This window comes from Macaca nemestrina, chromosome 1, assembly GCF_043159975.1.
Source record: "Macaca nemestrina isolate mMacNem1 chromosome 1, mMacNem.hap1, whole genome shotgun sequence".
In the NCBI taxonomy this organism is placed as follows: domain Eukaryota; kingdom Metazoa; phylum Chordata; class Mammalia; order Primates; family Cercopithecidae; genus Macaca; species Macaca nemestrina.
In genome coordinates, this window is record NC_092125.1 from 37816628 (window position 1) to 37840032 (window position 23405).

The 23405-nt window shown below is 36.8% G+C and overlaps 1 protein-coding gene across 6 annotated transcripts in view; it reads left to right on the forward strand.

Annotated features, from left to right (window-relative positions):
- The window catches only part of LOC105484936 (centrosomal protein 350), a 160477-nt gene that overhangs the window by 133034 nt on the left and 4038 nt on the right, over positions 1-23405 (forward strand). For all 6 annotated transcript variants that reach the window (XM_071076405.1, XM_071076394.1, XM_071076414.1 and 3 more), the window contains 7 exons: positions 836-996; positions 4375-4514; positions 6912-6994; positions 9161-11163; positions 12077-12484; positions 12581-12727; positions 15391-15513. In XM_071076405.1, the coding sequence (XP_070932506.1) occupies positions 836-996; positions 4375-4514; positions 6912-6994; positions 9161-11163; positions 12077-12484; positions 12581-12727; positions 15391-15513 (3065 nt within the window). The remainder of the gene's footprint in view (positions 1-835; positions 997-4374; positions 4515-6911; positions 6995-9160; positions 11164-12076; positions 12485-12580; positions 12728-15390; positions 15514-23405) is intronic.

Here is a 23405-nt window from a genome sequence, read left to right on the forward strand (position 1 = left end):
AAGACTATTAAATGTCTCACTCAACATTAGTGTATGAAAATGACACCATTGTGTGATTGAGGGAGGTGTGAGGAACAGTAATTCCTATGCTATGTAATTTCCATGTGTAGTGAAATAAGCAGTGTCTTTAAATGATACCTGTTTGTTTTCATAGCATGTGTATGACACATTATAATGAAATATCCTTTTCATGATGTTGCTATGAGTAGACGTCTTGTATATGTGAACTGTTGGAGAGGAAAGATTTAACTAGCTTCCTTTCATTTATTTTAAATATTTTGAGAGCTTTCAAAGAAAGATTACAGCAGAGTCTATTTCTTTATAATTTCTCTCTTTTTAATGTGATATTAAGCCATCAGCTAATGAATCACAAGCAATTTGAAGTGGTAAAACTCTAGTTTGATTTTAATATGACTTAAAAACTATTAAATTATGTATTAATAACCAAGGCAAGAGACAGTTAAATATGATTATCTTGTCACCAGAAGTAATTTCTTGCAGAATATCCAAATTTCATCAGTCTAAAAATTTCTCAACTTCCAGCTGCATGTCTTACCAAGACAGCGTATCTCAAGATTTATTTATAATTTCAAGTAGTACAATTAGAAAGTGAAAATAAATAGGAGGAACCAAGCCAAAAATAAAGTGTGTGTGGCAAGGGGGGAAATTATAGGGATGCATTTTAGTAATACATTTTTTTCAGAAGCTCATATTTTAATTATTAGATTGGCTTTATTTAAATGGAATATTACATTACAGCTTTTTATTAGTAGTTACTGAGTTAACATTATGCTTAAGTCAAAATTATAAATACAAGATTTTGTATCTCTTTCAGAAACTACATCTGACCAGAGTGACATTGAAGGTAGGATCAGAGCTCTGAAGGATGAATTGCGGAAAAGAAAATCAGTTGTGAACCAGTTGAAGAAGGAACAGAAAAAAAGGCAAAAGGAAAGACTGAAAGCCCAAGAAGCCAGTCTGATCAAGCAGTTAGAGGTTAGACACAGGAAGAAAGGGGTTTAATGTCAAGGCTAATGTGTATGTGACGTCTAAAATGTTTTTAATGTTGTTAATAAAGTAATGGATTAGGATTCTTCATTATTAGTGTGGTGCCACATTTTATTCTCTTAAAAAAAAATCTGAGGGTGTCTAAGGACATTCTTGCTTAAAACATTAAATTTTATTTGTTTTTTATTTTTATTTTTTTTGAGACAGAGTCTCACTCTGTCGCCCAGGCTGGAGTTCAGTGGAGTGATCAGTGGAGCAATTTGTGCTCACTGCAAGCTCCGCCCCCTGGGTTCACACCATTCTTCTGCCTCAGCCTCCTGAGTAGCTGGGACTACAGGCGCCTGCCACCATGCCCGGCTAATTTTTTGTATATTTAGTATACAATACATAGAAACGGGGTTTCGCCATGTTAGCCAGGATGGTCTCGATCTCCTGACCTCGTGATCCACCCACCTCGGCCTCCCAAAGTGCTGGATTACAGGCATGAGCCACCGCACCCGGCCTAAACATTAAATTTTAAATTTAAATATTAAAATAAGTATTAAAATAAATATTAAAATTGGCTATATATAGTGGTGTGTTCTGAAGTCCCAGATACTCAGGAGGTTGAGGCAGGAGAATTGCTTGAAGCCAGGAGTTTGAGGCTGTAGTGCACCATGATTGCACCTGTGAATAGCTACTGCACTCCAGCCTGGGTAACATAGCAAGACCCCCACCTCTAAAAATTAATATTAAAATAAAGTATTAGATTTTTTTTTTTCCCTAAATAAGAAAGATTAGGCCTTTGAAAGAAAGATTGGTATCTATACCCTTGTAAGCAGAGAACTACCAGGTAAATAATTTCAGCGTTTGGAATTGTTGCTGCTTCCCTTCCCCAACTTTCTTCTTTCCTCTTCCTTCCCCCTTCCCTTTCCCCTTTTTTTCTCCTTTTCTTTCCTCCTTCCCCTTCCCCTTTCCCTTTTCCCCTTCCCTTCCCCTTTCCCCTTCCCTTCCCTTATTTCACAGAATGGTGTTTCATGCCACACAACTTATTAAATAGTACAACTCTTTGTACTGTTTGAATAGATTCTAAATGATAACTTAACTTGAATTTTCCCCCAAGCTGTAGCAGCCTTCCTGATTCTGTCCCAGGCTGGGATGTCTTCCTTATTCTGTTTTTCCCTGTCCATTCAGTCACTAGTTCTCATGGATTTTTTTATAAAGTTTCTTGTTTGTTCCTTTCCATTCCTACTGCCTCCAGGCTAGTTGGGGCCCTTATGACCTCTTGCCTCTACTGTCTGCGTAGTCTCTTAGATGTTCTGCCTCACACTGCTTTTCTATTACACACATTCTGCTTTTCTATTACACACATTCTGCCAGCCCCGTGTTCCTAGAACATGACATTCATTGTAGAATCAGACTGAATCTCCTACTTATTGCAAGAATCCCTTCTCATCTCATCACCAGAGAACATCATTCAACTTCTACCTGAACACTTCCAGTAATAGGAATTTTCAAAATTTCGAGCTAATTGGTTTCCGTGTTAAACTCTTAAGTGCTCTAAGTATTAGAAGAGCTCTTTGTTGTATTTAGCCAAAATTTCTGTCCTTTCAATTTCCACCTTTTGGTCCTTGTTACATAACAGCAAACACATGCTTCTCCTACCGCTATTAATTTAATCATCAAATATTCAGATGCCTATTTATGTGCCAAGAGCTCAGCTAATTACACATATTTTTCATTTAATCCTCACAACAAGGTGTGAGTATTATTATCCCTCTTTTACAGGTAAGGAAGCTGAGTTTCAGTGAGATTAATGATTTATCCAAGGATACACAGCTCATAAATGGTGAAACTAGGATTTTAATCTAGTTCTAATTTTAAATTCTGTGCCTTTACCATTGTATTGTCTTCCACATAGAAAAGAGGCCTGTTAATAGATCTGGAGAAAATAAACATTTAAACAGGTACACAGTACACAGATGGAATAGGGATTGTAACTTACACAATGGTTAGAGTAGGAAAAGTGATTAAGATACAATGACCATACTGGGGAGTTCATGCTGGAAAGAAGTGGAAATAAAATTTAAAAATACAGATTATATTCAGGACCTTAGAAGTAAAACTGATGAATTTGGATTTCATCTTATACGTCAGCTAATGAGTCATTGAAGTAACTGTTGGAAATAAAGTACTATTAGAATGAATGGTATTGCTCAAAAATGTTCCTTAATAACTATGTCAGTCAGAAAAGAGCCCTCTAGAGAAGTGCCATATGATCCATCTCTTCCAGCATTCTACTTAATGGCGTAAACAAAGACAAAAGAAAATTCTGTATTTAACTTTTAAAATTACAGTATATGAGAGAGATATATATAATACATAGCAGTTAATATAAAAAATTATTGGATTTTATTTGATCACAGATTTAATAAATGGACTGTACTCATAAATGTATAGCTTTCAGATCTTAGTAGTCATAGTCCTCATGTATACCTACTGAGCTAGAACACCTAGCTGTGGTATAGGTTTAATACCAGGAGTTACCTTAACAAAATGTTGACAATTCAGATGAAGGTAACATGGATGATGAGAGTTGTAAAAGTAGTGATTTCAGCCCAGATTTTAGGGATCCGTAGCAGTTGACAAGCATCCATCCATCCATTAGTTCATTCTATAAATATGTATTGATAGGCTACTTTGGACCAGACATTGTGAATAGGACATTACGTACCAGACATACAGTTTTGAACAAAACACTAATTTCAAATAGTGAGAGCTGTAAAAGTAAGGACTTCAGCCCAGAAAACTAAGGAATGATAATATGAGATGGAGGGATTCCCTTATATTTCATGCAAATTATAAATTAGTAAAGTTTTGTTTACAAAGAATGGGTAATAACCAGGAAAGTTTTGTTTTTTTTTTTTCTTTGTATTTCTGAACTATCATACTGTCAACTATACCTTTCTCTTTTTATAATTTGTATCCCTTACTTAGCCCATAAGAAACTTACTGCCATTGAAACTCAGAACAGAATGGCTAACTTCTTAAAAATATCATGAAAGTAATAGTACACTCTTTAGCAAATATAGTCAAAGAAGTTTTTTAATGTGGCAAGGTATGAGTTATTGCTTCATCGTATTAAATTTCTGTAGATTCACAATGTCGTTTCTTAATTGATACTGGAATTACAATTATATATCTTGCTTATAGATTGTACAAATAACTATAGAGTTCTGGAGAATGATGCTGAGGGGGCAAGGAGGGAGATTTTATATTGCATCTTCTTTATTGTTTGAGTATTTTACCTTAAAGTATACTATTTTATAATTTAAAATAAGTTTTAAAAATTATGCCTAGTGACTCCTCTGATTTTTCTGAACTTAGTCGTATGATGAATTTATTAAGAAAACTGAAGCCGAGCTTAGCCGAGATTTGGAAACATCACCAACAGCCAAGCCTCAGATTAAAACACTCTCCTCAGCTTCTGAAAAACCCAAGATCAAACCCCTCACACCACTACACAGGTAGAAATTTTTGATAACTGTCTGTATTCTGCCTTGTTTGGAAAAGGAATAAGGGAATATTTTCAGTAGAAGTTACCTTTTAAGTAACTGAAATTATAGAAGTAAAAATATTATTTTCTATTTTTAGTGTCAGTGAATTAAAACTGTTATGTATTACAATTAAAAATTACATATGTAAGGTATTGATTTTAAAATACATTTTTAATCCTGCAGTCTGATGGGTACAATGAAAATGGTACTTTCCAACATTGCTAGTAGTAGCATAAGTTGATGTGGACCTTTGAAAAAAACAGTTTGGCTGTGTTTCAAAAGTCAAAAATAAGTCTGTAACCTTTGACCCAGTAATGTATTTCTGGAAGTCTAAATTGAGAAAATGTGGGGTACTGAAAATCTCTATTTGCATGAATATATTTATCAGAACATTCTTTATATAATAAAACATTGGAAACAATTTTTATGTCCAAAAATGGATGAATAACTCAGTAAATGATGGTTCTCTGCAAGTGATGGAATGGTATGCAGTCAGTAAGCAAATACAGAAGATACTAAGTTGCAACATTAGAATATATAATATTGTGTATTAGGAAGTCAGGTTATAATATTTAAACTAAATTTTGAACAAAAAGGTTAGACAGATCATTTCAATTGAGAAATAGGGGTCATTTCAGAAAGAATGTTATTCATGAATGACTAAAAGCAAAAAAAAAAAAAAACCAGATTGGCATATCATAGAAGCTGAACATAATAGGATATTGCTGGAGTTAGCAGAAGGAACAATAAATAAAAGCCAAACTGTGAAAACCTTGTACTCATTTGTTCTTAGCAGTTTGTGTTTTACCTTTTAGAAAATGTGGAGCCTTTGAAGGTTTCTTTAAAAAGTATTTTGGGACATTTTTGTTAGAGAGGTATTGCAGGCTCATTACAATTAATTTAGCATTACCTAAATTTGAATCCTGGCTCCATTTCTAACTGGTTCTGTAACTGTGGGCAAGTTATTTAACCCCTCTGTGCTTCAGTTTTTTAATAGGGATTCATACCCTATTAAAAAGGAGTAATAATACCACCTGATTAATACACTTGTTATGAGGGTTAAAAGACTTAACAGGGCATAGGACACAGTAAGCATCGTGCATTAGCTGCTGCTATTATTGTTGTTACTATTTCTAGGGAAGCAGTAAAAAGAAAAGAGTTTAAATCATATCATACCTAAGTATCCCAAAATAGCAAATGTCAACAATTAGATATGTTTCCTTCTAGGATTTTTTATGCTCAGATTTTGTGTGTGTTTTTGTTACATATGTATTTTTCCATTATATTATGAAGTGTACATTTTAATTTCTACATAATATGTTATTGAATGGCTTTGTAATTTTCTTAATCAAGCTACTGAAGGATTTTAACCAGAGAGTGACACAGTCATATTTGTGTTTACAGAAATCTTTCTGACCACAATATAGAAGAAAGATAGAAAAGAGTAAGCTTGGAAACAGGAAGAAAAATAGTTTGAAGCCAGACCTCAAGTAACCAGTATTAAGAATAGAAAATAGGAGACATATTTTAGGATAGTGAAGGATTAAGAAGAAAAAAAAAAAACACGTAGACTTGACTAGTTAAAGTGCTAGATGGGGTAGCAGGGCAAGTCTAAGATGAATCCCAGGTTTCTCTTAGGTAGTTGATTGGGTCATGGTTTCATTAATGTAAATGGAAAAGGTGGTTTTCTGTGGGAGGCTTATGATTTTGGTTTTAAGTGTTAATTTTAAGTGCCTGTTGTTTAAGTGAAACTATGTGGAAAGTTAACAGGGTTAGAAATATGAGGATGATAAGCACATAGATAGTGGTTGAAGCCATAAATCACCCAGAGGAGATAGCATTCAGAGGGAATAAATGGGAGCCAGGTACTCAAGATGATAAAATAGCAACATTTTAGGGCATTATAAAAAGGTAGGAAGTAAAAGCCAAGTATTACAGTTTAGCAAATGAAGTCAAGAAAATAAAGAGAGTGAATGTAGTCTCTTCTGTTATCTGTAAAGAACAAGAGAGGACAGTAATAGGGAGTGGTTTGAGCAAATAGCTTTGAACAAATGAGAGAGAGACAACTTTTCATCCTGCAGACAGGAGGAAAGGCAGTTAGGATGGCTGTGAATATGGATAAACTTGTAGGTAAAAGTTTGAAGGTAAAGTTCATGCCTGATGGCCTCTGTTTTTGTCATCTAGTGACAAAGGCAAGCTCATTTAGTGAGAGTGATGAGAATTAGAAATAGGCTTGATGAAAGTGGCATAGATTGACCTACCTACTGTGGAGAAGAGGAAAGAAGCAGTTGTCTAAGAATGCCTGCTTTTTGTTACCAGTTATTATAGTAATATATTTATTTCTGCTCATTAATTTTTATACGTCAGATCTGAAACGGCAAAGAATTGGAAATCACTGACAGACTCAGAACGTTCTAGAGGATCCCTGGAGTCTATTGCTGAACATGTTGGTATGTAACTAGAAAAAATAATTAACTTGTAGCTACATAGTCTAAGGATTTATGCAGAGGCCTACAAAATTCTACCTCTATAGCTTTTTTATTAAAAAGTGAATTTCTTAATTACATTATTTAACATTTTAAAGTTACTTTTATATTTTAAAGTGATTTATTGGCTACGTGTAAATTATATGAATCCTTTTTGTTTGGTTGGTTTGGTTTTTAGGGGTTTTTTTTTGTTTGTTTGAGACAGGGTCTCACTCTTATCACCCAAGCTGGAGTGCAATGGCATGATCATAGCTTACTGCAGCCTTGACCTCCTGGGCTCAAGCAATCCTCCCATCCTAGCCTCCCAAGTAACCAGGACCAGGATCACAGGCACATGCCACCACACCCAGCTCATCTTTTTTTGTTTTTTTATTTTTTTTATTTTTTATTTTTTTATTTTTTTTTTTGAGACGGAGTTTTGCTCTGTCGCCCAGGCTGGAGTGCAGTGGCCGGATCTCAGCTCACTGCAAGCTCCGCCTCCTGGGTTCACGCCATTCTCCTGCCTCAGCCTCCCGAGTAGCTGGGACTACAGGCGCCCGCCACCTTGCCCGGCTAATTTTTTTTTTTTGTATTTTTTAGTAGAGATGGGGTTTCACCGTGTTAGCCAGCATGGTCTTGATCTCCTGACCTCGTGATCCGCCCATCTCGGCCTCCCAAAGTGCTGGGATTACAGGCTTGAGCCACCGCGCCCGGCCCTTTTTTTGTTTTTTTAAGAGATGGGTGTCTCACCATTGTTGCCCAGGCTGGTCTCGAACTCTTGGGCTCAAGCAGTCCTCCCACCTCAGCCTGGTTGAAAATTACCAGCACTTCAGCCAAAGTGCTGAGATTACAGGCATGAGCCACCACACTCAGCTGAATCAGTCTTTATTGTTCAAAATTTATTAGAAAAACCAAAGCATAATGATTAAATAGCTGAGTATATCATCAGCATCTCTAAATTTCCCCTAACCAGATTTTTTATCTGGTTATGTATATTTTCAGCCTAACTGTTTCTCAGGTAAATAGCTGTATACATTTTTTCAGTTTAACCGAAAGAAAGTTAATTATTGAAAATAAAATGTAGGCTAGGTGCAGCAGCTCATGCCTATAATCCCCACACTTTGAGAGGCTGAAGTAGGCAGATCACTTGAGCTCAGGAGTTTGAGACCAGCCTGGGCAGTCTGGTGAAACTCCATCTCTACAAAAAATACAGAATTAGCTGGGCATGGTGGTGCACACGTATAGTCCCAGCTATTTGTGGGGCTGAGGCAGGAAGATCGCTTATACCCAAGAAGTCCCAAGAAGTGAGTTGTGATCAGCCACTGCACTCCAGCTTGAGTGACAAAGTGAGGCACTATCTCAAAAAAATAAAATGCAATTCAGTGAGAAAATAAAACTGAGGCGCAAAGAAACATCAGTGACAAAAGAGAGATTTGGCTAGGCACAGTGGCTTGTGCCTATAATCCCAGGTACTTAGGAGGCTGAGGCTAAGGATTGCTTGAGCCCAGGTTCAAGGCTACACAGAGCTGTGACCACTGCACTCTAGCTTAGGTGACAGAGCAAGATTCTTGCTCTTAAAAAAAAAAAAAGATATTTGAATTTAAAACTTTTAACTCTTGGTTTGTTAGCTCATTATATTGTACTTTGATCATATTTTGCAAGTTAAGCTCTTAAAGTGCTATATTTGCAGAAATAGTTGATCTGTTTTCTTTTTAATTCAAGAGCTTAGTTGAACCTCCTAGGAAAATGTATTCTTTTAGAAGTATATATGGAAGTCTGTTTCTCCTTCACTAGTTTCCTGTTTGAAAAATGTTTGTAATTACCATCATACAGTTCTATTTTTGCATGATTTGAGGATGAATGTGCAAAGCAATGGCTCCATCAACTTAGATATATTTTTCTTCACTTTATAAGTTAAGACAATGCTTAAGAAATTATTCCAAACTTTAGAATTTTAAGCAATTTTAAGTGTTGATACAGATGATATTCTATTAAAAGAAAAACTTACAAAGTAGCCAAAACAAGTCATATTTGTTGACTAGAGGGTTTTTTTCCCCCCACTAAAATTTGGCTTTTCTCTAAACTTTGGTCCACAAAATTGAAAGATTGTGATTAAATCATTTTGATGTGGTGATTTGTTTTTTCTTTAAGATGCTTCACTGTCAGATTCTGAGAGATCCGTATCAGAAAGGTCTTTATCTGCATATGCAAAGAGAGTAAATGAATGGGACAGTCGAACAGAATGTTTTCATACCCCATCTCCAGTTCTCAGATCATCAAGGAAAATCAGGGAAGAATCTGGAGATTCTCTAGAAAATGTACCTGCATTACATCTTCTCAAAGAATTAAATGCCGCTAGTAGAATTCTTGACATGTCAGATGGCAAGGTTGAAGAATCTAGTAAAAAATCAGAAATACAAGAAATAGAATACACAAAATTGAAGAAGAGTAAGATTGAAGATGCCTTTTCTAAAGAAGGTAAATCTGGTGTCTTACTGAAATTAGTCCTAGAACAGGGAGACTCATCTGAAATTCTTTCAAAGAAAGATCTTCCTTTGGATTCTGAAAATGTTCAGAAAGACCTAGTTGGATTAGCTATTGAAAATCTCCATAAAAGTGAGGAAATGTTGAAAGAGAGACAGTCAGATCAAGATGTGAATCACAGTCCAAACAGCCAATCAGGGAAAGACATTCATGAACAAAAGAACACAAAGGAGAAAGATTTGTCTTGGTCAGAACATCTTTTTGCTCCTAAAGAGATACCATACTCTGAAGATTTTGAAGTGTCTTCTTTCAAGAAAGAAATTTCAGCTGAATTATACAAAGATGATTTTGAGGTGTCATCTTTGCTGTCACTCAGGAAAGACTCTCAGTCTTGCAGAGATAAGCCACAGCCAATGAGGAGCTCTACAAGTGGAGCCACTAGCTTTGGTAGTAACGAGGAAATCAGTGAGTGCCTAAGTGAGAAAAGCCTTTCTATCCATAGCAATGTTCACTCTGACAGGCTATTGGAACTCAAGTCCCCTACTGAGCTGATGAAAAGTAAGGAGCGCAGCGATGTGGAGCATGAACAGCAAGTTACTGAATCCCCTTCCTTGGCTTCAGTTCCTACTGCAGATGAGTTATTTGATTTCCACATTGGTGATAGGGTGTTGATTGGAAATGTTCAGCCAGGAATTCTTCGATTCAAAGGTGAGACTAGTTTTGCTAAAGGATTTTGGGCGGGAGTGGAGTTAGATAAACCTGAAGGAAATAACAATGGAACATATGATGGCATTGCATATTTTGAGTGCAAAGAAAAGCATGGTATTTTTGCTCCTCCTCAAAAAATATCTCACATTCCAGAAAACTTTGATGACTATGTAGACATTAATGAAGATGAAGACTGTTACTCAGATGAACAATATCAGTACTATAATCAAGAGCAGAATGATACAGAGGGTCCAAAAGACAGAGAAAAGGATGCCAGTGAATATTTTTATGAGAAATCCCTACCTAGTGTGAATGATATAGAAGCCTCAGTTAATAGAAATAGAAGCCTTAAAATAGAAACAGACAACATACAGGACACTTCTGGGGTACTTGAAGCCCATGTTCACCAGCAGTCTTCAGTGGATTCACAGATTTCTTCAAAGGAAAACAAAGACCTCATTTCTGATGCCACAGAAAAGGTTTCCATTGCTGCAGAAGACGATACTTTAGACAATACCTTTTCTGAAGAATTGCAGAAGCAACAGCAGTTTACAGAACAGGAAGACAACCTATGTGCTAAAACTTCAGAAAAGCTTTCTACACCACTTCTGGATCTTTTAACAAGAGAAAAAAACCAGCTGGAAGCCCAACTGAAGTCATCACTAAATGAGGAAAAAAAGTCAAAAGAACAACTGGAAACAATCAGCTTACTGACAGACAGTTTACTAAAAGTTTTTGTAAAGGACACAGTCAATCAACTACAACAAATCAAAAAAACCCGAGATGAGAAAATCCAGCTTAGCAATCAGGAGCTTCTTGGTGATGACCAAAAGAAAGTAACACCCCAAGACCTATCCCAAAATGTTGAGGAACAGTCACCAAGTGTTTCAAGTTGCTTCTTAAGATCTGAATTGGAAGATGAGAAAGAAGAGATTTCCTCTCCAGATATGTGTCCCAGACCGGTGAGTATTTCGTCTAGAAAAAGTATCAGTATACCTTTTGACACTTTTAACAAGGCAACTTACCTTGCCTATATAGTACATTTTAATTCTGTAACTCCTGATAGGTTTTTTTTTTCCTTGACTTGTTGTTTATTAGAGAAGGATCACTATACAAGTTTTTAAAGGCCTTGTAGCTGTTTTTCTGGCTGAAGTGTAATTGTCCTCTATTATGTCATGAGTAGTCAATATAGGGTTGTCACAAGCACTGGCAGGTTTTGGGGAACTAAAATATCCATTTAAACTGCTTAGTTGACAACCCCTGTACTGTCCACAAATTACATCTCCTTCCAGATTCACTGAACAAATTCATTCCATGGAGTTTTCCAGTGGCTCACCACCCAATTCTTTTTTGCCTGTGAAATTGTTTGTTTACATGTCTACTCAGTCATGGTTGGCCTGCAGAGGTTAGTAGTTGTGATGTTGATTCTGGTAAAATGAAATATATCCACTATGACATGCACTCAGACCATCAGCTTGTTTATGTTGCCCATGGACAGTTGAGCAAAAGTAATGACTTTGAGTAACTTGAGCCAGATGGTCACCAGAGGTGAGAAATTTTATATCCCATTTCCATATCCCATAGATGGACAGTTGTTTAGAAACAGAATAATGATCATACAAAAAGCAGGGAGAGCCCTAATCAATAAGCATTTTATAAAAATTCAATTATGTGTAAGGTTTATATAAGTAGAATTGAGGGAACAGGATAACTTTTTCTTAAGATTGTTTATGAGTAGCCACCATATTTTTTTTATTCTGCTTACTTACAGAGAAATATTAAATATATAAATAGTACATTTACTCTGTCTTTATTTTAAAAAAATGATATGAGGTCCCTAAATTGTGCTCTGTTTGAATGGTTCCATTTCTATAGGAGAGCCCAGTATTTGGTGCCAGTGGGCAGGAAGAACTTGCTAAGAGACTTGCTGAACTTGAGCTCAGCCGGGAGTTCCTGAGCACATTAGGAGATGATCAAGACTGGTTTGATGAAGACTTTGGTTTGAGCTCTTCTCACAAGATCCAAAAAAATAAGGCAGACGCAACCATTGTACCTCTAATGGCAGAATCTAAAAGAGTAACCCAACAACCATGTGAAACATTATTGGCAGTCCCCCATACTGCAGAGGAAGTAGAGATTCTTGTACATAATGCAGCAGAAGAACTTTGGAAATGGAAAGAATTAGGCCATGATCTTCATAGCATCAGTATTCCTACAAAACTGCTTGGCTGTGCCAGTAAAGGTCTAGATATAGAAAGCACTAGCAAAAGGGTCTACAAACAGGTAGGTAAAATAAAAGGATAATTTTAGTTTTTAAACTTCTTTCCCATTGTCTGAAATTTGATTCTTAGCCATTTTGTTTTGTTTTTCTTTATCAAGGCGGTTTTTGATTTAACAAAAGAGATTTTTGAGGAAATATTTGCTGAGGATCCCAACTTAAATCAGCCTGTCTGGATGAAGCCATGTAGAATCAACTCTAGTTATTTCCGACGAGTGAAAAATCCAAATAACCTTGATGAAATCAAGGTAAACTGCAAACTATAAAGTGTCTTCTTTTTTGACTTGCTGTTCATTTACACATATCTATAAATGTTGTAAAAGCAGGTGCTCTTCTGTATTATTAACCTTTGTGTCTTCAGGACCTGTTCCATAGTGGGTATTCAATAAAGATTTGTTGACTCACTGAATCCATGAACAGTGGAAAGATTGGAGTGAGTGAAAGGGCTGAATCCTCAAGTTTGTGCAAAAAAAAAAAAAAAAAAAAAATTTACCAGTCATTTTCTCTATATACATAATTATATTATTTAAGAAAAATTAGGAAATACGTAGGGAGATAAATTATTGCAACTCATAGGAGTTTTAGGTAAGTTTGGGGGGCTTTAGAGACAGGTATAATGTTCTAAAAGTACATGTGAATACATGTCATATATATGTCTTTTCAGTATGCCAGCCCTGGACACGTAGGTGTTACTTCTCTATCTTTGACTTTGGAGGTTTCAAATTGGTAATGTGGTTTTGAACTATGTAGGATAATAATATAATACATAAAAATATTTATTTTGTTATCTAAGAAACCGTTGTAGACCCTTGCCCAGAAGCTACAAGGACTGCGAATTTTAAAGTCACATTGGTGGCAATCTGTTCTGCCTAGTCACATGTTTCCTTACAGGAAAGGTTATATTTCCAGAGCAGTGATTCTCAACTTTTAATGTGCATGTGAATGATCTGAGGATCTTGTTAAAATGGAGATTCTGATTTAGTAGGTCTAGAGTAGGACCTGAAATTCTACATTTCCAACAAGCTCTCAAGTCATGCTGGTCCTGCTGGTCCCAGGACCACGCTGAGTAACAAAGCTTTAAAGTTGTATTTCCCAAACTTACTTGATCACAGAAAACCTTTAAAAATATTTTATACTGATAGAACACCAACAGATATTTATGAGATGGGATGTATGCTTACCTCAGGGGTTGGCAAACTATGGCCCCTGAGCCAAATCCAGGCCCTTGTATGTTTTTATAAATAAAGCTTTGTTGGACCGCAGCCATACCTATTTGTTTACATGTTATATATGGCTGCTTTTCTGCTACAACAGTGTAATTGAATAGTTGTGACAAAGACCACATGGCCCACAAAGCCTAAAATATTTACAGTCTGATGTTTTACAGAAAAAGTTGGCCAGCCCCTGGCTTAAAGTAAGTAGCTTTTTAAAAACACACTGTATACTCCATTCCTTCTACCCTTCCACAATTGATAAATGCTTGAATGCTATGTGTGTCTGTGAACAGGTAGGGAGTGATGGAATTTGCGGGCACATTGGTACTTTGAGAATCTTTCCAGGTGATTCTGATTCATAAATGTGTCCCTTCCCCTGTTAAGAACATTGTTTTTTTAACAGAACAACCATAAAAGTAACAAAATAAATTATTAATAACATTAAGTTGAGGTGAGACAAGATACATAATATATACCAACAATCAAACTACATGTATCAATATAGCGTACAATAAATGCCCACAAATTTTAGTATTGACATAGCATTTTGTAAAGTTTTTAAGGGTGATAGTTCAAATATTGTTAGTAGTAAAATTATTATGCTTCTCATACTGAAGTGTTGATATTTTTTAATTTAACATATTTGAGTTTTGGTGCTTCAAAATAAACTATCCCAGATAAAGTCTTTGCTTTTCTCACATTACATTGTCCCCAAAAATTTCTTTGAGATTTTTCCAATTCAGAGATTTATTTTATGCTTTCTTTAGTAGTTTTGCCAGCTTGAAGTTAGCTAATGGTAGGTTTTTTGTTTTTTTGTTTTGTTTTGTTTTGTTTTTGAGATGGCGTTTCACTCTTGCTGCCCAGGCTGGAGTACAATGGCGTGTTCTCAGCTCACTGCAACCTCCGCCTCCTGGGTTCAAGCGATTCTTCTGCCTCAGCCTCTCGAGTAGCTGGGATTACAGGCATGCGACTACCCCACCCGGCTAATTTTGTATTTTTAGTAGAGACGGGGTTTCTCCATGTTGGTCAGACTGGTCTTGATCTCCCGACCTCAGGTGATCCGCCGCCTTGGTCTTTCAAAGTGCTGGGATTACAGGCATGAGCCACCGCACCCAGCATGGTAGTTCTTAAGTAAACTCTAAAGTAATTTTTCTTTGCAGATTAATCAGCGGGTTTTACTTTATTGTTGTGATTTTTAGACAAGATCTCACTTTGTCACCTAGGCTGGAGTGCAGTGGTGCAATCTCAGCTCACTGCAGTCTGGACCTCCTGGGCTCAATCAATTCTCCCACCTCACCCTCCTGAGTAGCCACAACTACAGTCATGTACCATCATGCCCAGCTAATTTTATATATTTTTTGTAGAGATGAGGTCTCTCACTATGTTGCTTAGGCTGGTCTCAACTCTTGGGCTCAAGTGATTCTCCTGCCTTGGCGTCACAGAGTGCTGGGATTACAGATGTGAGTCACCGTGCCCAGCTAGGTTTTACTTTTATATGTTTCGTAAGTGAATAAAGTCTCAGCATTTGGAATGCTTTTGCCTTCAAATTGCTATGTGGAACTGTAAGTGGAAGAAATTTGTATGATATTTTATTGTAAATACTATATTCTTAGCACGAATCTGTTTACTGCATTGTAAACACATGAAACTCAGGAATTCTGTTGTTTGTGTTTCGTGTATTTGTCTTATTTCCACAGAGCTTCATAGCAAGTGAAGTACTCAAGTTGTTCAGTCTTAAAAAGGAGCCAAACCACAAAACAGATTGGCAGAAAATGATGAAATTTGGAAGAAAGAAAAGAGACCGAGTGGATCATATCCTGGTCAGTGTATACAACCAAACTTTTTATTTTGACCATATCTTTTAAACTCAGAATGTAGTTAGATTCTAAAAGGAAAAGGGATAGAATTATTCTTAAGTCTGTGGTATTAAAATCTTAAAACCTTTACTTGCTGCATTTCTACCACTCAGTTTTGTTGATTATTTTCTTTTGTACTCAGTAGATGAACATTTAACTTGATCAGTAGTATTTTATGTAGAACTTGAGAAATTAACTCGAATGGAAGCAAAGTTTAAGGTAGTGAATTGAAAAGAGACCAGTGTGGACTCTGGAGCCAGACTGCCCACGTTTAAATCTTTGTTTTGCCACTTACTTGATGTGTAATCTTGGACAAATTTATCTAACATTTTTATGCAAAGTGAAGGTAACAATAATAGTACTTACCTGATAAAGTTATTAGGAACATTAAATGAGTATATGTGTAAAGCACTTAGAATAGGTCCTCATATATAATTCAGTAAATATTAGCTGTTACCTCATCACTATTATCATTATCCAGAACATTCCCTGGATAGGATTTATTTGGTTTTGCAATATATTTCTGTAACATTAGAAAAGTGTTTATCAAAAAAAAAAAAAATTCAGGTTTAACTCTGAACATTTTAATTCTGGACCTTTTATCTTATCTATATTGACATTTATATAATGAAAAAAAGTGTAATACTTAAATTTATCACCGTTCTCATGTATGTACCTCTCTAGTGTTTCATTTACTCAGTAATAACTGTACTAGATAACATTTGCTTAGTATTTTATAGTTTATCATTCTTATGCCTTATTTTTTATTTTTTTTTTTTTTTTGAGATAGAGTCTCGCTCTCTGTCACCCTGGCTGGAGTGTAGTGGCTCAATCTCCGCTCACTGCAGCCTCTGCCTCCCAGGTTCAAGTGATTCTCGTGCCTCAACCTCCCAAGTAGCTGGGATTACAGGTACCTGCAACCACGTCGAGCTAATTTTTGTATTTTTGGTACAGACAGGGTTTCGCCATGTTGGCCACGCTGGTCTCAAACTCCTGACCACAAGTGATTCGCCTGCCTTGGCCTCCCAAAGTGCTGGGATTACCGGCACTGGGATTACATGCCTGGTGTCTTATGCCTTATTTGATCCTCACAATAATTAAATGAGGTAGGAAGGACTAATGTTGCTTTTTGTTTTACAAATGAGGAAATTTAGATTCAAAAATATCAAGTGATTTGCCCAGTAAAATAAGAGGCAAGATTTTAATCAACTAATTCTTCATAGATCTTCGCATCTCAAGAAAGTGAACTTGTTCTCATATTTCTATCATGTTTTAAAGTCTGAATTGTTATTAATTTCCAAGTTGTTACTTCCTTTACTTCTTAGGAATTAAAGAAAAAAGCATATTAAGAGGCATTCATCTAACCTATCAGCTAAATTGATGATATCCCTTGTACATCACCTCTGTGTATACATCGAGTCAAAAATTGTGCTAATTAAGGACTGATGTTACAATAGTAAGCAAAACAGACATAGACCCCACCTTCGGAGATTTCCAGTTTGATGGCAGAAACTAGCCATTAATATATCATTTACACACAAGTGTATAATTGTAAGTTAAGCATAAAAATGGAAGAATAGGGAGCTGTTAAAACCACAGGAAGCTGATCGAATGAGGATGGTCAGAGCAGACTTCTCTGAGGAAGTGACATTTGAGCTCAGATCTTAAAGATGAATACATGGCAACAGTAAGAGAAAATGAGGAGGAAGCAAAAGTGGAAACCCCTGGTAAACCCATCAGATCTCACGAGACTTATTCACTATCACAAGAATAGCATGGGAAAGACTCCCATGATACAATTACCTCCCCCTGGGTTCCTCCCACACACGTGGGAATTCTGGGAGATACAATTCAAGTTGAGATTTAGGTGAGGACACAGTCAAACCATATCAGTACCCTGACAGCAGAGGCTTCCAGTAGGTGCCAAATAGGGTCAGTTAAGCAGAGACCTCTCTCTAACAGTTATCAGAAATTCTCAAATACTAAACAAAATATTTGTTTTTCAGGGGTAAGGTTATTATAGTTTGGGTGAGGGGAGTACTGTGCATAAGAATTGAAGCAATTTAGCAACTGGTAAACAACAATAATAAAGTATATATTAAGTGACTATCCCCTTTGCTGGTTGTAAAATGTTTTTTAGCTTCCTACAGAGAGACCTGACCTATATAACTTTTTGCATGAGCTCATTCTTCTTAGTTTGTTTTTAACAAAACGATACTGTCAGCTTCTTGAGCTAATTATTAACAAGAAATGCTAAATAAACTAGTCTCCTCTCCCATGATTAGATTTGGTCAATCTTGTATTTTCAGATTCTAATGTTTTTACATTTTAGGGGGATTGAGATTTAAAACAACAATTTTTTTTAATAACACATAAAATTTTTCTCAAACCACATTTTCCCTCTACTCTCACATCACAACAATCATCACCACACAAGAAAACTTCTGTGACCATATGTGTGTGGACTTTTCCCATACACATCAAGCAGTGGACACCAGCTGGGTGTCCTCTGAATCAGTTCTGATACTCTCTACCCAGAAATAGTGTCACATCCCACAGATTGAGTGCTCGGTCCCCAAGACTGCCCCTGTCCCCTCCACACACACATACCAGTTGCAAGTCCAGGCCTCCAGAACTTCTGATGGACCAGCTTCAAGTTGGGGCTCCCACCTTTGGGTTCAATTAATTTGATGGAGCAGCTCACAGAACTCAGGAAACACTTACTTAGGTTTACTGGTTTATTAGGAAGCATATTGCAAAGGATACAGAGACACATAGGGTGGGGTATGGGGAAGGGGCACAGAACTTCCATGCCTTCCCTGGGCTGCCACCCTCCAGGAACCTCCAGGTTTAGCTATCCAGAAGCTCCCTGAACTCTTTGCTCTTGGGTTTTTCTGGAAGCTTCATGACATCAGCATTCCTTCCCCCAAGATTGGATTGGACCCTCTCATGGGAGGGCCTTAAGACCCACAGTCAGAAAGGCAGGGGAACATTAGAATGAAAGGAGGGCAGGCCTGCCACTGAGGCCTAACACCCCTGACATTTTATTTTATTTATTTATTTATTTATTTTGCGAGACAGTCTCGCTCTGTTACCCAGGCTGGAGTGCAGTGGTGCCACCTCGGCTCACTATAACCTCCGCCTCCCAGTTTCAAGCAATTCTCCTCTCTCCTGTCTCAGCCTCTGGAGTAGCTGGGATTACAGGCGCATGCCACCATGCCTGGCTAATTTTTGTATTTTTAGTAGAGACGGGGTTTCACCATGTTGGCCAGGCTGGTCTCAAACTCCTGACCTCAGGTGATCCACCTGGTCTCGGCCTCCCAAAGTGCTGAGATTACAGGTGTGAGCCGCTGCACCTGGCCAACCCCCCACATTTTAATGAGACTATAACAAGGGCTATGGGAATTATTAGCCATTTTTTAAGTTTTTACTAAAAGAATGAGCTTATTTTGCTCTATGATTTTGTTAACACTTTTCACCTGTTATTGGTTTTCTAAGTCTTTTACATGTTTAATTATGAAATATTTTTAAAGTATAAAAAAGAGTAGAAAATATTACAGAGTGCATTGTTTCTGCATCCTTGTCCTTCATTCTGAGCTTGGTTGCATCTACCTAAAGTACACACTTAGTATTCCATTAACTTCAGGCCTTTAATGTAAACTCTGTCTTTGTTTAAAAATGTCTGTATTTCAGCTCTTACTTTTGAGTTATATTTTAGGTCTATATAAAATTTTAAGTTGGTACTCTTTTTACTTAAGCAGTTTGAAGATATTTCATTGTAATTTTGAAGCAGCATTGTTTTCTGGGGTGAATACCCAGGGTTCGTCGTCTCGAGCTGAGAAAATTAACGACACACACACACACATACATGAAGTGGGTTAAGGAGTGGAAAGTTTAATAGGCAGAAGAAATGCGAGAGGAGAGCATCTGTCTCTCTTATGAAAGAGAGGTGTTCCAAAAAAGGAAAAGCGGTGGACCACAGCAGATTTTACAGGCAGGCTTCAAGAGGTGGTGTCTGATTTACATGGGGCCTACAGATTGGTTCCACCAGGTGTGATGTTTACTGGTGGGGGAAAGGCTGGTCACCCCACCCTAATCTTATTAGGCAAATGGATTTTCTACTTGGCCAGTGCCATCTTGCCTGCTCCTTACTGTACACGTGGCAAAAAGAAGAGAGGATGGAGCCGCCATTTTGAATATGCCTATTCCACGGGTAGTTTTTTCTGTTGTCACAATTGCTAGCGTTTGCTTGTGCAAGCTTTCAGCTTGCTTGTCTATGTCTGCAGCTTGATTTTACAGGCTGTTCTTCATTAGAAAAGAAACTGATTTGGGGGCTGCTTTTCATTAAAAGGAAAACCTTACCAAGGACTTCCTTACCCTATCTGCTTAAGTAATTTCTTTTTTAACTTTTATATCATTCTGACCTCTCTTGTTGCTTTTGAGAAGTCTGCTGACGGTTCTTTATGGAGAATTGGTCTCTTCTGTTTTCCATGTAAGATTGTATGTGTGTGTGTTTGTTCTCTAATTTTTCTGGATATGTCTAAATGTGGATTTGTTTTTATTCTGCTTTAGACTCATTGTGCTTATTGAATCTATAGATTCATATCTTTACTCAGTTCTGGAAATTTCTCAGCTATTGTCTTTTAAAAGATTGCTTCTTCCCAACTTTCCCAATTCTCTGTGAAACTTCTTTAGACATCTTTGGCCTTATTCTCTTTCCATGGCTCTTAACTCCTCCCCTAGGTAGTCATAGCACTTGCCCCTCTTTTAAATCACTATTTGTTACTTAGGATTTTCCCTCCTTTCTCAAAATTTCTTTATACATTACAGATGTTTATGTTATATCTTATCTAATACGTCTACATATTTATATGAGGACTTTTTTGGCATTATCTTACTTTACCATTTTTGCTGGAACTGAATCTTGACAGCTGTAGTTTTCTTGTAGAGTTGTTTTTTGATATACTCCAAGAGTTTTTCCAATTTTATCTGTAATTAATATTTGGATATTGTAGTTTAAAAGAGCAGGAGAAGATAGTGGTTAATATTTTAGACAACACAATACTATAGATAAAAGGAAGTCATCTTTTCCTATAAAATTGATGTTTTTTATTGTTTTTCTAGAGTTTTGACTATTGGGAATTTTGCTTAGGATCTCTAGTTTTAAAAGTTTCTGAAACTTCCTGAGCCTCCTTCAGTATTTTTGCATGTAATAAACCCCAAAGTTCTCTCATGGGGATTATTTTATAAATGGAGAGAATGGCATATAACAAGCAAAGTCTCTGGAATCAGACAGCTTATAAGTGTCCAGTCTTGTCTTTACCACTTATTAACAATGTGACTTTGGGTGAGTTCTCTCACCTCTCTGTCTTTCTCAGTCTCCCCCTCTTTAAAGTAGCAACCTTGTAGAGTTGGGATGATTAACCAAGGTCTAATATGTATTAAGTGGCATATAAGAAGCTCTCAAAAATATTAGATATTATTAATGTAATTATTTTCATTGATACACAGTAGTTTTTTCCTTGCACTTAAAGCTATTTCAGATGTAGCATTTTTAATCTGCCACCTGATACAGCATTCTTGAAGGCAAAAGCACTTGGACTAATAATAAGCATAGACCATCACCTCCCCTGCATTACGCATTTTCTCTACTGAATCTTTTCCATTAGCATACAAACTGCATATTTCTTTAAAGCTAAAATAACTCTCTTGTCATCACTTCCCCCTCCAATTTTCTCTTTACAATAAAACTCCTTTAACATGTCCATTTTTACTCTCCCTAATCTGTCTTTCTCTTATGGAACCAACTCCAGTCAAGCTTTTACCTCATCCATGCCACCAAAACTGCTTGGATTGTTGAACCCAGTGGGAAATCTCACTTCCTGTGTTCCTCGAACCATTGGCAGCATTCAGCACAGTTGATCCCTCCCTTTTCCTTGAAACCTGGCTCTCTGCTCCCTCACTGGCTGCTGCTCCTCAGTCTCCTTTATTGGTTCATCCTCACCTTGAAACATTGACGTGCTCCTGGAATCAGCCCACAGACCTCTTCTTTGTCTACACTCCTTCTCAGTCTCATGGCTTTGACTACGATCTGTATGTTCACCACTCCCAAATTCGTATCTCCAGCCTAGGATTCTTGCTTGACTCTAGATGCAGATAGCCATTTCCCTACTCAGTATCTGCATTTGGATGTCTGTTAGACATCTCAAATTTCACATGTTCAAAACAACTTCTGAGAATTACGTTAGCTCTGGGTTTGTCATGTATGGCCTTTCTACTGAGGTGTATTTCCTCTATACCAATCTGTTGAGAGTTTTATCATGAAAGGGTATCAAAGGCTTTTTCTGCATTTATTTAAATGATCCTCTGATTTTTATCCTTCATTTTGTTAATGTGGTGTGTCATATTTATTGATTGTGTATGCAGTAAATCCCACTTGATCGTGGTGATTCTTTTATCAAAATCTTAATTACCCCATTTTAAAATATTTGCAGCATGATAAACTATCTTACTAAACATTTCATAATAAACAGTTGCTTCTTCCAATTTAAGAAAATGTATATTTTAGCTGTTGCTTGGACTGAGAATGTCCCTAATCAATCTAACTATATTTGTGTCTTCAGGCATTATTTCAGGTGAATAAAATGCAAATAATTTTTAGACATAAAGGCTTCTGTTAGCCAAACAAGAAGAGAAATCTTTCTTTCACCTCTAGTTCTCATTCACTGCCCTTTTTTTCCTTCACAAAGGCATTGATTAATTTGTATCTTAGGTTAGCTAAGAATTCGAGCTATTTTTAGCAGTACATTCTCAAAGTATAGATGCTGTGGAATGAGTAGCAAGTAATTAGAGCACTGTTTGTATAACCTTTATGTACAGTAGCCTTGAAAAATCTCTGTACTGTAGGTAGAATTGCACCTAAGATGATAAATCTCCTTTATAGTTTATAGCCTGGGAGCTGGTAAGAAGGATACTCAGCACTCCTGAGTTCCTCCTGTCTCTGCGTTCTTTCTCATATTAAGCCTAAGTTGGCCTTCACACAATTAATTACAATTTGCTTCTACAGCTTTAGGGTTTTACGTAACAACTTTAATTTTTTCTACACCCTTTTGAAACAGCTATCATGTTTCACCCGAGTCTTTTCTCCTTATAAAACATTAGTATTGTCTCCTGTTGTCTGATATAGTTTTGAGCCCTTCAACATAACTGTAGCTCTGTCAGTGTCTCTCTTTAAATACAGTGCTCAGAATTAGCCTTATAATGTTTCATGGTTTTGTTTTTAGATACAAGGTCTTGTTCTGTCACCCAGGCTGGAGTGCAGTGGCATGATGGTAGCTCACTGCAGCCTTGGACTCCTGGGCTCAAGGGATCCTCCTGCCTCAGTCTTCCAAAGCACTAGGATTATAGGGATGCATCACCACGCCCAGCCTTGTATATTATTTAATTAGTAGTCATTCAACCTATTTTTTCTAGATAGTATATTTTGATTAGCTCAGTTTATGATCATATTTCTTTTGTTTATTTTTACCTGTATCATACTTAGAGTACTTGCAGGAGCTGAGGAAAACCCCAAGACCAACCTGTGCCCAACCTGTGCTTTTGTAGTGATGTTTTTTGGACCCTATTACAGAACTTTCTTTATTCCTTCATCTTGTTAAATGTGGCCCGTTGTTTCAGGCTACCACCACATTTCTTGATTCTTTCTTTGAACGTAGTTATTATATTTCCCAGCTTCATGTCATTTCTAAAATTGATGTACCTGCCTTCATCTAGGTCATTGCTAAAAACAATGAAGTAGAGCTAAAGACAGCCTTTCACTATTCACAAAAATGATCTATTCTATATGCCAGATACTT